Genomic DNA, 14,577 nt, shown 5'->3' on the forward strand with positions numbered 1-14,577 from the left:
CATAGCCTCAATCTCTCTTTATAACACTATTTACTTTTAAAACACTTTATGTAACCTAGACTTCAAACTAGACTACTTTTCTCCCTCAACAAGTTCAGTCCCTTCTTGCTCTGTGACTTTACTAATGCTATTCCTTCTACTGGAATATCTCCAATAGTCCCACCATCCCCTAACTGAGCATGTTCAAGTACTGTCAAGGTCACTTTAGTATCATTATGTTCATTTGTAAAAACCATAAGTCCTTTCTTGATTCTCTCAACAAACTATAAAATTTCTATCCCTTTTAATTTCCATAGCACACTGGATGGAAAAGCACTTATCTGATTCTCCATTTGACTACAGTCAATTCTTTATTCCTCTCGCTTATTGGTTATTTACTATGTGTCTGTCACTGTGGATACAAAGATTATTTAAGCACGCCCTTAATCTCAAAAGCTTATAGTACTAGATTTAAAATAACAACATGTACCCAACTGGTTCAAATACCAGTCATCAGATCTTACACGTGTTAAGTGATTGTGAACCATTTTACTCTGTATCTTATCCATATGTCTTGTACTTTGAGCAGAATAGGAGTTGTCCATACTTTGATGACTCCAAAACTTATATTTCTAGCCTAGATCTCTCTCCTGGGCTCTAGATCCATATATGTAATTATCACATAAGCATCTTCAGTGGGTTGTTTGAAAACAACTTCAAACTCATCATGTATTCAGACTGAACCTGTTACCTTTTCCCTCAAAATCTGGTCTTTTTCCAGCATTCCCTGCATTTACGTGATGAAACCCACCAACTGTTCAGTCACATAAACCAGAAGCTGGGAGGCATCCTCGATATCTTCTTCCTTGTCATCACTCTCATATGGCCAAATCCACCACCAAGTCTTAATACTTCTACCTGCAACTAGTTCTAGAATACATCTTTTCCTCTCACTTGCATCACTATTCTGAGCTATAATACCGTTTACTTGGACTAATATCTCCTCCTTCCTGGCTGTAGCTGCCTACCCAATATTTACTTGTTTCTTTCTTATTAACAGACCTCAATTTTGTTAGGGCTGTCAATGTGCTAAAAACTACATTTCCTAGCCTCTTTAGTAGATGGTAGATGGAGTGGCACGTGAAGATTCTGACCAATGAGATATAAGTAGAGGTAGTTTTGTGGAGATTCTAAGAAAATACTGAAAGGGGCAGTTCTTTGCCTTTCCCATTTTTTCTGCTCTATTGTTGCCTATAGTGATGCTGGGGGTGAGCAGCCAGTGCATGATCACGGTCTGACTATGATATAAAGGCCAAAGGCCAGGAGAACTGTTAAGATCTGAACTGCAGAACCAGTGCAACTACTGCCCACCTCCAGACACCTCATTCAGTGAGAAAAACAAAAGTTCTTTAAGTCACCATGTTTAGACTCTCTGTTAATCACAGCCAGACACAATTCCTAATAACACACTGTCTCTCAGAACCCACTCCAAGCCGCTCTCCACTTTGCAATCACAGAGTGGTCATTCCAAACTGCAACTCTACTCATGGCATTCCACTTGTTAGAACTTTTAATGGTTTCCCATTGTTCTAGGACAAAACACAAAATCCTTAATGTGGTCAACAGTCCCTTCATAGCCTGAACCCTGTCAACTCCCGTACCCACTACCTTTATTTTGCATGATCTTCTCTCTTGTTTTTAGTATTTTACCCATAGTGGACTTTCAGAACCACTAATACACCATGACACCTCCCAGCAGGTGGATAGAATTAAGTTGAGATTAGTGCTTCACCAAATTAGGACACTTAAATTCACATTTCTATTGTAATATAGATCAGAGTGAAGTTTTTCAGGTTTTAATGGAATTAGGTTTCAACAGATGCTGAAATGCTAAAACTGCTCATCCTTCTGTTAAGCCAGTTTTCAAATCTGTTTTAAGAGAATATCCTTGTAAACCCCGCACGTGGGAAGGTGGTTCTTTGTATGTGACTCTAACAACATTGGTGTTATTTTTCTCTTTTTGTGTTCTACATCCAGAAATGTACTGGGCCATGATTCTGCTCCTGGGTTCTAGAATTCCTGCAGAAGTCTTCCTTCTTTTTTCCTCCACTGCCACATGCTACACCAGGCCCCTGTATTTTTAGGCCTGTGTAAGTATAACAGACTCTTCGATTCATTCTTCACTCTGTCATTAGAGGGAATTTTTTGGAAGTGAAATCTGACTGTAACATATTCCTGCTTAAGCTTCTTCTACTGCCTTCGTAATGAGGCCCAAATTCTCTAACTGAGGCTCTTCACAGTATGGCTTCTGTCCAGTTATATTTCCAGTCTTGTCTTCTACTCTTGCTGTTACACTCAGCTTCAGTAAGCACAGATAGACAACTCAAGGTTTATCATTTCTAGGTAAAAGATGTAGGCATCTCCTCACTCATCTCTATAGTCTTACTTTTTAAGGCTTAGATGTATCCTTGAAGAGACCTTCTTTGAACCTTCCCACAGAATTTAATTTTCACCATATCATCCTTATCACACTCATAAGTAATTACTTTTTCAATATCTATGTTCCCCGCCAATGCAGGAACTTGAGGGCTGAGACCACATCCTTCCTATTCAGTGATGCAGTCAAGTACTTGTCATACCATATGTCACATAGTAGGTGTCCAATAATTATTTGTTACATGTTGACTAGAAACATGCCTGGCACATAATGTATAGTCAATAATTAACAATTAATAGGTGAATAATTAATGTACAAGATGTCATCTCTTGATATTCCTCATATTCTGTGAATTGGTATATGGGAATTTGTTATTCCATCCTTCCTTACAAACACATGCTTTCTCCTGCCTTTTGTCTCTAAATATTCTGGTGTACTGCCTCCACTACTACCTTTCATTCTATGGAATACTCGTCTACACCACAGTATTTCTGTTTGTTTATTTAGATATTGTTCTGTCTCCTGCTACAGTTAAAACTCACTTCAATCCACCTGATAAGTACCTAGTTCCATTCAGTTCAAGCCAACAGATAAATATTATGTGTCAACTGCCATGCTAAGCCTTGGGAATACAGCAATAAGTAAAAAGGGTACTGATCATCACAGAGTTTAACTAAGGATGAAACAGACTTTTAAGGTTACACAAATAATTAAAATTGTAATAGGTGCTACAAGAAGGATTATAGGATGTCCTGAAAACATTTGGCTAGACTCTTGCCAAAATTCTTATTTTTCCTTGTGGGGTGCATTTTGTTAGAAAAAATGTAAAGAGCCTGAGGTTTTACCTCAATCATCGTGAAAAAAAAAACTCCAAAAAATTACTGATTATTGAAATAATTCATTTCATTCATTTTCATTTCTCTTCCGAAGTCAAACTGTTTTACTTCAAGGAAAAGATATGTTTTCCCTTTATACTATTTATTTGCATGTAGAACACTGGAATACCTATTTAAAATACTTATTTTAATGCACAAAAGAGTAAATAGAACTAGACTATTTGAAATGACCATTACAACTATAATCTACAGACTGGATCGTTTAAAGATTGTTTGGAATAACATAATAGTATAAATATCATGCTTTTCCATTAAATTACTAGCATCAGAAGTGATTTCAGTTCTTCGAAAAAGTTAAAAAGCTACTTGGTTGTATGGCATTGTTAATGAATAATGTTTTACAAGTGGGAGTGTTCATCCTTTTACACAGATAAGAAACACAATAACTTAACATGCTTCAGATACTAAAAGTAAACCTAGGTGAATTACAGAACAGAAATATGAAGTACAATGAAGTTTTTACAAATTTTGTCCTATAGCCAATGATTCTAAGAATTATACTTACTTATTGTCTTTATTATCACTTATTTCCCAATTATTTTACTTACCTAGGACCTTCAGGATAAAGTGTTTACTGATTTCTCCTGCTTCATTTGAGGCAATGCAGGTGTACCTTCCTGAATCTTCAGTTTCTGCTTTGATGAGCTGAAGGACCATTTCTTGAGAGCTTATTGACAGATGGGCATCAAGCCCCAGAGGCTGGCCATCTCTAAGCCAGGACATCCTGGGAGTTGGGGTTCCATCGGTAAAACATGGCATGGAGGTGGAACTACCCTTGACAATTGTGATTTCCTCTGTTCCCATCCCATTGTCCAGTTTTGGTGGTACTGTATAGAAAACAAAACAAAATTATGTATCTATTATAATTTGAGAGCAATTTAGATTAAAAAATTTAAATGGTTCAATTAGTTCTATAGTATTTCTATGATCTATAAAAATATAGAATTTAAAATACCATCTAATTAGTCTATGACTTTACTATAAAAGCATGTGTTATGTAGGCTAGTTTTTAACCTTCCAAAATATTAGCAATAAGACCTCAATACTGTTTCCTTGTAGAACATACAAACTAAATGTGTTTTAAAATTTGGCCATTTTTCAACATCTTAGGTTTTTCCTTTTAAATTGTTATAATTTATATTATTACAGAAGTATACTTCCAGCTACTTTATGTGGAATAAATAAAATAAGTTCCAGAGTAAATTGTATATAATCCAACATAAATCATTTGTAGGCTATAGTAAATAGTTACTTAACTGTTCTGAGAAATTCTTGGGGATCGTGAACTCTGGTCTAGCAAATCTTAATAATTCAGAAATTGAATGTTTTGAGTTCTATCTCTACCTAACATACACACAGAGATATTTAGTATATATGCACACATCCATTCATACTTTAAATACTCTCAGTGAGACACTAACATTATTAGAAAACAGTCTTAACTTTCTCTTTGTATGAAAAGACTGGTCTTGTGTCTGGATTGAAATACTATTTTAAAAAATTTAGATTTCACTGAATGCAAAATTCCAGGTTAGAAAAGTATTTTGACAGACAGTATGCTCCAATATATATGGACCCCTGGGGAGAGCAGGCATTCTAGAAGCCCTAGTTAAGATCCTCTTTTACCACTCCTTCCTGATACGTCAATAGTTAAATTAAGGCTGTTGTTTAACATTGGACACATAGTATAGTACTAGGATTGTTTCTGGTGACATACCAAAGACTTGAAGACTGTAATGTTTATTATCCACCCCAGCTCTGTTGGAGGCCACACAAGTATACACAGCATCATCAGACACCTGAGCTCTCACAATCCTGAAAAACAGTTTGACCCAACGCTTCGTAATTTGATCCCATTCAACATATACAAATAAAACATTTGTGATAATACAAAGATTAAGGAAGGGGATTTATTTTGGGAAATTTTACTTATAAAGCTTATAACCATCCATCACAAAATATAGATGCCTCCAATGCCATTTATTCGACAGAGCCACTGAAAATATAACACAATATGAGAGGTGAATATTTTTCAAATACATATTAATAGAGAATGATGAAAATCATGAAAATCACGATTGTAGTAAGCATCTTCCTATCATTTTGCCATACAGTTTTAGCTATAATAGTAGTTCTTGAAAAAATATATGATACATGTATGTCTATGAAAGACCTATTTTATACAAACTTACTAAAACATGAGCATTTAAATAAGAATAATAAACCATGCCAAACTTATATTTGCTATCCCCCCTCTTCTAAAAAATTACTGAAAGGGAAACAAAAGTAAAAGCTTAGGGAAAGACATTTTAAAAACATTATTTAGGTGAAGTTAAAGTTACAATCACAGTAACTTTGTCTAGCAAATCATACACAATAAAAGCTGACCTGACAACTTGTCCTCCAGACAGCAACCGGACATGGGAGGAGAGAGGCAGAGGAAGTCCATTCTTTAGCCAGTTTATCTGTGGTGGAGGCATCCCTGTGGCTCTGCATTCAATATTTATTGAAGTATCCACCAAAGCCATTAGTTTCTCTGCTGCTTCTTTATTACCCCTAATTGCAGGTGGAACTACATCATATAGAAAATGAGAGAGAAGGGGGTGGGGTGGAGTGGGGTGTGTATTACCAGTTCCAATCATTTCAACTACATTTACCTATATTTCTGCCTTGTATCCCAAAAGGAAACAACAAGGACATCACATTTTAGAACTAAATGCTTCAGACACCTACTGCTGGACCTTCATTTCTTCTGATCGATTCCTAAGGCAGCATAGTCAAAAGAGGGTGAAATTTCGTATTTACCATAGACGTTCAAGTTAAAAATTCGGTCTTCTTCTCCAGCAGGATTAGTAGCAACACACGTGTATTTCCCCATGTCAGATGGGAGGGCTTCGTAAATGTTTAATGTGCTGCCATCTGCAGTCACCCTATAGAAAAGATTATATCAGAGGCACTGAGATGATATATATGGAGCTATTTCTGGAAAACTCATTCCAGATTATTATATTCTTTAAAAAAAATCACCCTAAAATGCATCTTCATCTTGGATATAATGGTTTAAATCTTTTCCACTAAGTACATGGAAGCCTGTTAAAGTCAGAGCTAGTGAAACTGGCAGAGATTTCAAGCAACCAGCTAAACTGCTACAGTAATGGATCTCATATATCCACTGCCTCCTTATGAGAAAAAAGGAAGTGAACAAAATCAGGTTAGGAACTTGTCTATCCGAATCATGGGCAAAGACATGTTTTTCTCAGAGATAGAATGTTTTGTCCTTAGTTATCAATATAAGGCTGGAATTAAATGAAAATTATAAAAACTGTGGTATAAAAATTGAAGAATGTTACAGTGATAAATTAAAGTGAAAAATCTGGCTATAAACAACTTACTAATACTCAATGAGAAGGAGCAGGATAGAATAATTTATTTAAACACTGACAACAACTTAGTATTTATGTATGGGTATAGTTTGCAAAAATTTTTCTAATTGCTAAAGCTTTTCCTTTTATTTGCATAATACTGTATACTAACTATACAACTAGGTTATCAATGATATCTAAATTAAGATTATTGCATTATTGATTCTCTTCACACACCATTAATTATCAAATAAAACTTCCTGTGTTTTACAAAGAGATTAAATTGCTATCTACAGTCATTCTTACAATAGTGATTTTATTAGATTCTCCCAGTGTCCAAAGTAAATACTCCATTTCTACTAATATCATGTTATTAAATATAATTATTGAGAATTACAATCTTATTATCTGGGTCTATTTTATTTTTTCTTTTTCAAACTATGAATTTTAAAATTCCATGAGTTTAACCATATGAATAAACAAAAAGCAAGTTGCCATGACCAAAGGAAAGTAGTAAGCTGACTTTGGAAAAATACTGTATTTGACTGACAAATTGGCCCATTTACAAATCTACACATATTGTGTAGCTGGGAACAAATAATAAAGTGGATATAAGAATAAGTATATGTGGGCTCTTAATGTGAGAGGAGAAGTAATAGATCCCAGATTCCTCGGTACAAATATTATCTTATAGATCTTGAGGTCCCACCAACTATCTAGTACTTGGTTTAGAATAGGGTTGATATCAGCTGATTTAATAAATAACTAAATATTTAACTATTCAGAAATGTCCACACCAGAGAATTGAAACTCAAAATGTACCTCTAAGCTAAAACATTGTTTGGCAATTTACCTAATCTTGTAAAGGGGACAAATGTCTAAGTTTTAACATAAAACGATTTCAAAGAAAATAACATTTATTTTTCTTTAAATTATGTATATTCAATTCATTGATTAGAAAATATACTGCAAACCCTTAAATTTAAAATACTGGTTCAAAATGATAAAGTTTGCAATACATTTAATTAATGCCTTCTGAGGTATATATAATTCTTTGAGTAATTATAATTATTCTGGTATGTGTATATTATAGGGCTTTGTGATGAAATAATATAGTAGAGTGTAGAATTCTGCAGTGTCCTTCAAAAGGCATTTGTTGTTGAAAGTAGCAGGAATGCCTTACCACATTATCATTCCATCTCTATGTGGTTTGCGGCGTGAAGTGTCAGCTGAAAACGGGATTTGGACAAATCACTATAGGAGATGAACCAGGTTATGATGATAGTACCTTTTCTCAAAATGAGCCAAGCACTATGGCATGTCTGGTGGTTTGGTGATTTCAGGACACAAAATTATATCTAAGGGATGACTGATGAATCTTTTGTAGGATGAAATTGGTTTGATGTTAGCAAGAAAGAATTATTTTATGATGTGGACTTTGGTATAAACGTTCTGAAATTAGAGGAATAAAATCTACAACAGTTAACTAACACTTGCAGGAATGAACATGTGAGGAGATTTTATAACACAGAATTGATAAATAAGGAACACATACACACACAGACAAATACTTTTGAGTGATTCTCCAAGGAGAATATCTGTGTCCAACTCTCTAAAACTGTAGAACACATTACAATTAATGATGCAGAAATTCTTTTCACACATACCGAATTCTTTCTGTTTCACTGTTAGTTATGGGCTTTCCATCTCTAAGCCACTGAATAAGAGGGGTAGGAATGCCATTTGCATTGCAGACCAGCTCAACATTTTCCCCAAGAAGGACACTGACTTCACTTGGAATCTCAGCACCAGCAACATTTGGAGGAACTTTGGAGAAAAAATTGACTTTCATTAACAAGGCACAAGAATATAAATTCTAATGAATGCAACAGAATCATAGAACAATATGCCATTTTTATTTCACATTCTTTCTAGATTGTGGTTCAAGATCAAACTCTTGTTATTGCCATAAATTATTTTTAAATGAGGAATAGGTAGAGGAATCACTTCAATATTCCTGTTATATTGTAAGTTGGTATAATTATTTGCTCATGGTGGTTGGTGACATATCTATCTCATGGGCACCCCTCCTGGCCAAACAGAATCGCTCTTAGATTAAATCCTCAATAGATAGCTGAGAATTAATACAGTTCAGGGGAATCTGTTTTATAAAATTTTGGCATAAACATCTGAGAAAAGTATCTAAGTTGGTTAATTCTTTCTCTATTTAAATATTATTTATTCTGAACGATAGGTTTATTATTGGTTTCAAGATTTAATCATTTCTATTCCCTTTTTCTAGCCATCTTTGTTTTTCACCTTAATGATTCATTTAAGAAATAGTGTGTACTTAAAAGCTTTTGCACAGAAAAGGAAACCATAAACAAGATGAAAAGACAACCCTCAGAAGAAGTGAAAATATTTGCGAACAAAGCAACTAACAAAGGATTAATCTCCAAAATACACAAACAGCTCAGGGAGCTCAGTATCAAAAAAAAAAAAAATCCAGTCAAATAATGGGCGGAAGACCTAAATAGACATCTCTCCAAAGAAGACATACAGATGGCTAACAAACACATGAAAAGATGCTCAACATCACTAATTATTAGAGAAATGCAAATCAAAACTACAGTGACATATCACCTCACACCAGTCAGAATGGCCATCATTAAAAAATCTACAACTTTGTTATACAGCAGAAAGTAGCACACCATTGTTAAGCAATTATACTCCAATAAAGTTTTTTTTAAAAAATCTACAAACAACAAATGCTGAAAAGGGCATGGAGAAAAGGGAACCCTCTTGCACTGTTGGTGGAAATGTAAATTGGTGCAGCCACTATGGAGAACAGTATGGAGGTTCCTTAAAAAACTAAAAATAGAACTACCATATGACCCAGCAATCCCACTACTGGGCATATACCCAGAGAAAACCATAATTCAAAAAGACACATGACACATGCACCCCAATGTTCATTGCAGCACTATTTACAATAGCCAGGTCATGGAAGCAACTAAATGTCCATCAACAGAGGAATGGATAAAGAAGATGTGGCACATATATACAATGGAATATTACTCAGCCATGAAAAGGAATGAAATTGGGTCATTTATAGAGATGTGGATGGACCTAGAGACTATTATACAGAGTGAAGTAAGTCAGAAAGAGAAAAACAAATATTGTATATAACGCATATATGTGGAATCCAAAAAAATGGTAGAGATTATCTTACTTGCAAAGCAGAAATAGAGACACAGACATAGAGAATGTATGGATACCAAGGGGGGCAAGAGGGGGGGTGGGATGAATTGGGAGATTGGGATTGACATACATACACTACTGATACTATGTATAAAATAGATAACTAATGAGAACCTACTGTATAGCTCAGGGAACTCTACTCAGTGCTCTGTGGTGACCTAAATGGTAAGGAAATCCAAAAAAGAGGGGATATATGTATACATATAGCTGATTTACTTTGCCGTACAGTAAAAAATAACACAGTATTGTAAAGCAACTATACTCCAATAAAAAATTAATTAAAAAAAAAGAAATAACATGTACATACAACTCAACAACAAAAAAACAAACAACCCAATTGAAAAATGGGCAGAAGACCTAAACAGACATTTCTCCAAAGAAGACATACAGATGGCCAACAGGCATATGAACAGATATTCAACATCACTAATTATTAGAGAAATGCAAATCAAAACTACGATGAGGTATCACCTCACACCAGTCAGAATGGCCATCATCAAAAAGTCTACAAATAACAAATGCTAGAGAGGGTGTGTAGAAAAGAGAACCCTCCTACACTGTTGATGGAAATGTAAATTGGTAAAGCCACTATGGAGAACAGTAAGGAGGTTCCTCAGAAAACTACAAATACAATTACCATATGATCCAGAAATCCCACTACTGGGCATATACCTAGACAAAGCTATAATTCAGAAAAGTACATGCAGGACTTCCCTGGTGGCGCAGTGGTTAAGAATCTGCCTGCCAATGCAGGGAACATGGGTTCGATTCCTGGTCCGGGAAGATCCCACATGCCGCAGAGCAACTAAGCCCATGCACCACAACTACTGAGCCTGCACTCTAGAGCCCGCAAGCCATGACTGTTGAGCCTGTGCACCACAACCACTGAGCCTGCGTGCTACAACTACTGAAGCCCACGTGCCTAGAGCCCATGCTCTGCAACAAGAGAAGGCACTGCAATGAGAAGCCTGAGCACCACAATGAAGAGTAGCCCATGCTTGTCACAAGTTGAGAAAGCCCGCGTGCAGCAATGAAGACCCAATGCAACCAAAAATTTTAAAAAATATATATATATATTTTAAAAAAAGATACATGCACCCCTATGTTCATAGCAGCACAATTCACAATAGCCAAGACATGGAAACAACCTAAAGAAGATGTGGTACATATATACAATGGAATACTACTCAGCCATAAAAAAGAATGAAATATGCCATTTGCAGCAACATGGATGCAACCAGAGATTATCATACTAAGTGAAGTAAGTCAGAAAGACAAATACCATATGATATCACTTATATGTGGAAGCTAAAATATGACACAAATGAACCTATCTATGAAACAGAATCACAGACATAGAGAACAGACTGGTGGTTGCCAAGGAGGAGGGGGGGTTGGGGGAGGGATGGAGTGGCATGCTGGGGTTAGCAGATGTAAGCTTTTATATATATTATAGAATGGATAAACAATAAGGTCCTACTGTATAGCACAGAGAACTATATTCAATATCCTATGATAAACCATAATGGAAAAGAATATTTTAAAATAATGAATGTATATAGATGTATACCTGAATCACTTTGCTGTAGAGCAGAAATTAACACAACATTGTAAATCAACTATACTTCACAAAAAGAAATATTGATTAAAAAAAAGAAATAATGTGTAATAAAATATTGACAGTAGTATAAGACAGAAATACATTTTAATTCTTTCTAAATAATTATAGTGGTGTGCTGGAGGCAGCTCATTCCAGCTTGCAAGAGCCAATTTTGCACATCTTTCCTGCTCCATGTTTGGTGCCATAATATCCGTACCTTGAAATGGGCCACTGTGGGAATACTTACACCACAGAAACTGACAAACGATTGGTTACAAATCAAGACCTTTTTGTCTGCAGAGTCAACTGTTAAACGTTTACCAACACATTGCTATATAATATCTCCAAAGCTCATTTTAGTTGTCCAGAAGATGATAATAATTATATCAAATTTGTACAATTTAGAAGTTGAATCAATAAGAATGTAAATGAGACATCCTATAACAAGTATATAATATAGGAAAAGTGCAGACTAGGCCCTATGTCTATATACAATTTCTATGTCCTAAGACATAATAACATATATAAAAAGTCTGGCAAAATGTTTGGTCATACCACATACCCCATGATTGGCATCTATTATTATTAGGGCATTAAACATAATTAAACATGCAATTTCTGACACTGAATCTCTGAATAGCAGTTTTTCCCTTTTTACTTCTGAAATCTTAAAGCATCACTAATAGGAGAAACCACTATTACTCATAAACATCTTAATTTTTCTTTAATTTCAGTTTTTAGGTGATGGGTTTTAACTAATCTTATTGTGATCACTTTGCAATATATACATATATCAAATCATTATGTTGCACACCTTAAACTTATAGTGTTATATGTCAATTATATCTCAATAAAACTGGAAAAAAATTTCAATTTTCTGGAGTTAGCTTTAACAGAGCATGCAACAGGTAGATAATACATATTCACAACTGCATTTATAACTTATGAGAAATTCTTTTCAGTAACTATAATAAAATTGGAAAAAGCAAGCATTTCAACTTAGTTTCAAGTTAGAGTTCCATTTCAATTTAAACATTAGACCAAAAGTAATACCCCAAAGGTTTGCTGAAAATCAAAAGGATGCAAGTTCTCCCTGCAGTGCTCAATTCTATGCTGGAACATAGTAAGTGTTAATTAAATATTTCTTGGATGAATCAATGCTCCTTACTCTCAAACCAAAATAGTATAAGATTCATGATTATTTAAGCTCACCTAATCCTTGGCCAGTAATTAGAACATATTTAATATCTTCATGAGATAAATCTTATCTATATCAATAGGAAGAGACCTATAGGCTTAGCATCAAAATAAGTTATTCCAGTTTTAAATAAACAAGTAATTCAATAGAATATATACTATAGGAAGGTAAACATTTCAGGAAACATGAAAAAAAAGAGATTTTGAAATTTCTATTCTTTTCTCCACATTTGTGTCCATTTTCATGAAAATACTATCTACTGGCAAATGTAGGACAGAAAATTTTTTGTTTATCTAATGATATTTTGTAAGTCAAATCATTATGCTGTGCACCCTAAAATTATACAGTTCTTTATATCACTTATATCTCAATAAATTGGAAAAGAAATAAAATATCCAAAACATGCAAAAAAGAGATATTTTGAATCAATTATAAATGATCTATTTAGATGTACACTTATTTTGTACTACAGAGAGAATGTAATAAAGAAACTGAAGACAGATCAGAGTGTACCACACATACCTTGAATTGAAAGAATGTAATTTTTCTGCGCTTTGCCCTCCATATTTGATGCAATGCATGTATAGTTTCCACTGTCTGAATGCTGAGACCGGGCAATTTGGAGTTTGCTACCTCCCGACAAAATATGAACTTCAAGTGAGTCAGAATTTTCTAGAGGTAGAAACAAAGCCAAACAAAACATAAAAAAGCTTTTATTTTAACATCTCTACAAGTCACTGTAAAAATGTCTTTATGTGACAAATGTATTTTTTTAAGTTTTCCCCTTGTCCTTTGATCCTTTCATTACTATTTATTCTACTTCCTTATAAAAGAAGAAATTAATAAAATTTCCTCTCCAGTAAAATGGAAAGGAGAAAAATCTCTGTAAAGTGAAGAATCCTTTTGTAGGGCTTCCCTGGTGGCACAGTGGTTAAGAATCCGCCTGCCAATGCAGGGGACACGGGTTTAAGCCCTGGTCCGGGAAGATCCCACAGGCCGCGGAGCAACTAAACCCGTGAGCCACAACTACTGAGCCTGCTCTCTAGAGCCCGTGAGCTACACCTACTGAAGCCCGCGCACCTAGAGCCTGTGCTCCGCAACAAGAGAAGCCAGCACACTGAGAAACCCGCACACCGCAAGAAAGAGTAGCCCCTGCTAGCCGCAACTAGAGAAAGCCCGCACGCAGCAACAAAGACCCAACGCAGCCAAAAATAAAAATAAATTAAAAAAAAAAAAGAATCCTTTTGTAAGTTTATATTACAGTACATTAGGCTTTATGAACTAAACACAGCTATGTGCGTAATACTGAAAATGTGCTAGTTTATTAACCTAGTGAATCAAGAGCAAAAGAAAACAATCATAAAAAACTGCACAGCTACATTACCTATGGGTTTGTGGTTCTTTAACCATGCTATCATGGGAGGTGGGATTCCAGTGGCATCACATGTTAAAGTCACAGGATTGCTGATTGTCTCCACAATGACTTCTTTTTCAGGCCCTTCAATACTGGGTGGCACTGTAAAAAGACAGAAGAAAATCATGTGTCCTCATTAAGTTAATTCAGGATACTTTCTGGCATTTGCATATCTGGGGGAAAAAGACTTATATTAGAGGCAGATGCTCACCATATACATTGAGGTGGAAATTTTTATCATCCCGTCCTGCTACATTTATAGCTCTACATACATACTGGCCTGTGTCAGATACCTAAAAGAAAAAGATACTATTGTATGTGCTCCATTAAGTTATAGATGACCAATCACACCGTTCGAGTGTAGATTAAATCATCAGTCATCTTTATGCTTAAATGCCCCAGTCCTAATTGCCTTCTACAATCCTGCTTT

General features: G+C 35.1%; 1 protein-coding gene across 1 annotated transcript in view; it reads right to left on the bottom strand.

Moving 5' to 3' along the window:
* Positions 1–14,577, bottom strand: part of HMCN1 (hemicentin 1) — a 534,342-nt gene that overhangs the window by 140,867 nt on the left and 378,898 nt on the right. The window contains exons 61-68 of the mRNA XM_004275232.3: positions 14,359–14,440; positions 14,118–14,249; positions 13,256–13,405; positions 8,342–8,501; positions 6,118–6,242; positions 5,701–5,884; positions 5,030–5,127; positions 3,861–4,139 (exon numbers count right to left, since the gene is read on the bottom strand). Of these exons, the coding sequence (XP_004275280.1) occupies positions 3,861–4,139; positions 5,030–5,127; positions 5,701–5,884; positions 6,118–6,242; positions 8,342–8,501; positions 13,256–13,405; positions 14,118–14,249; positions 14,359–14,440 (1,210 nt within the window). The remainder of the gene's footprint in view (positions 1–3,860; positions 4,140–5,029; positions 5,128–5,700; positions 5,885–6,117; positions 6,243–8,341; positions 8,502–13,255; positions 13,406–14,117; positions 14,250–14,358; positions 14,441–14,577) is intronic.

The sequence above is a fragment of the Orcinus orca genome, chromosome 1, assembly GCF_937001465.1.
Source record: "Orcinus orca chromosome 1, mOrcOrc1.1, whole genome shotgun sequence".
Taxonomy (NCBI): domain Eukaryota; kingdom Metazoa; phylum Chordata; class Mammalia; order Artiodactyla; family Delphinidae; genus Orcinus; species Orcinus orca.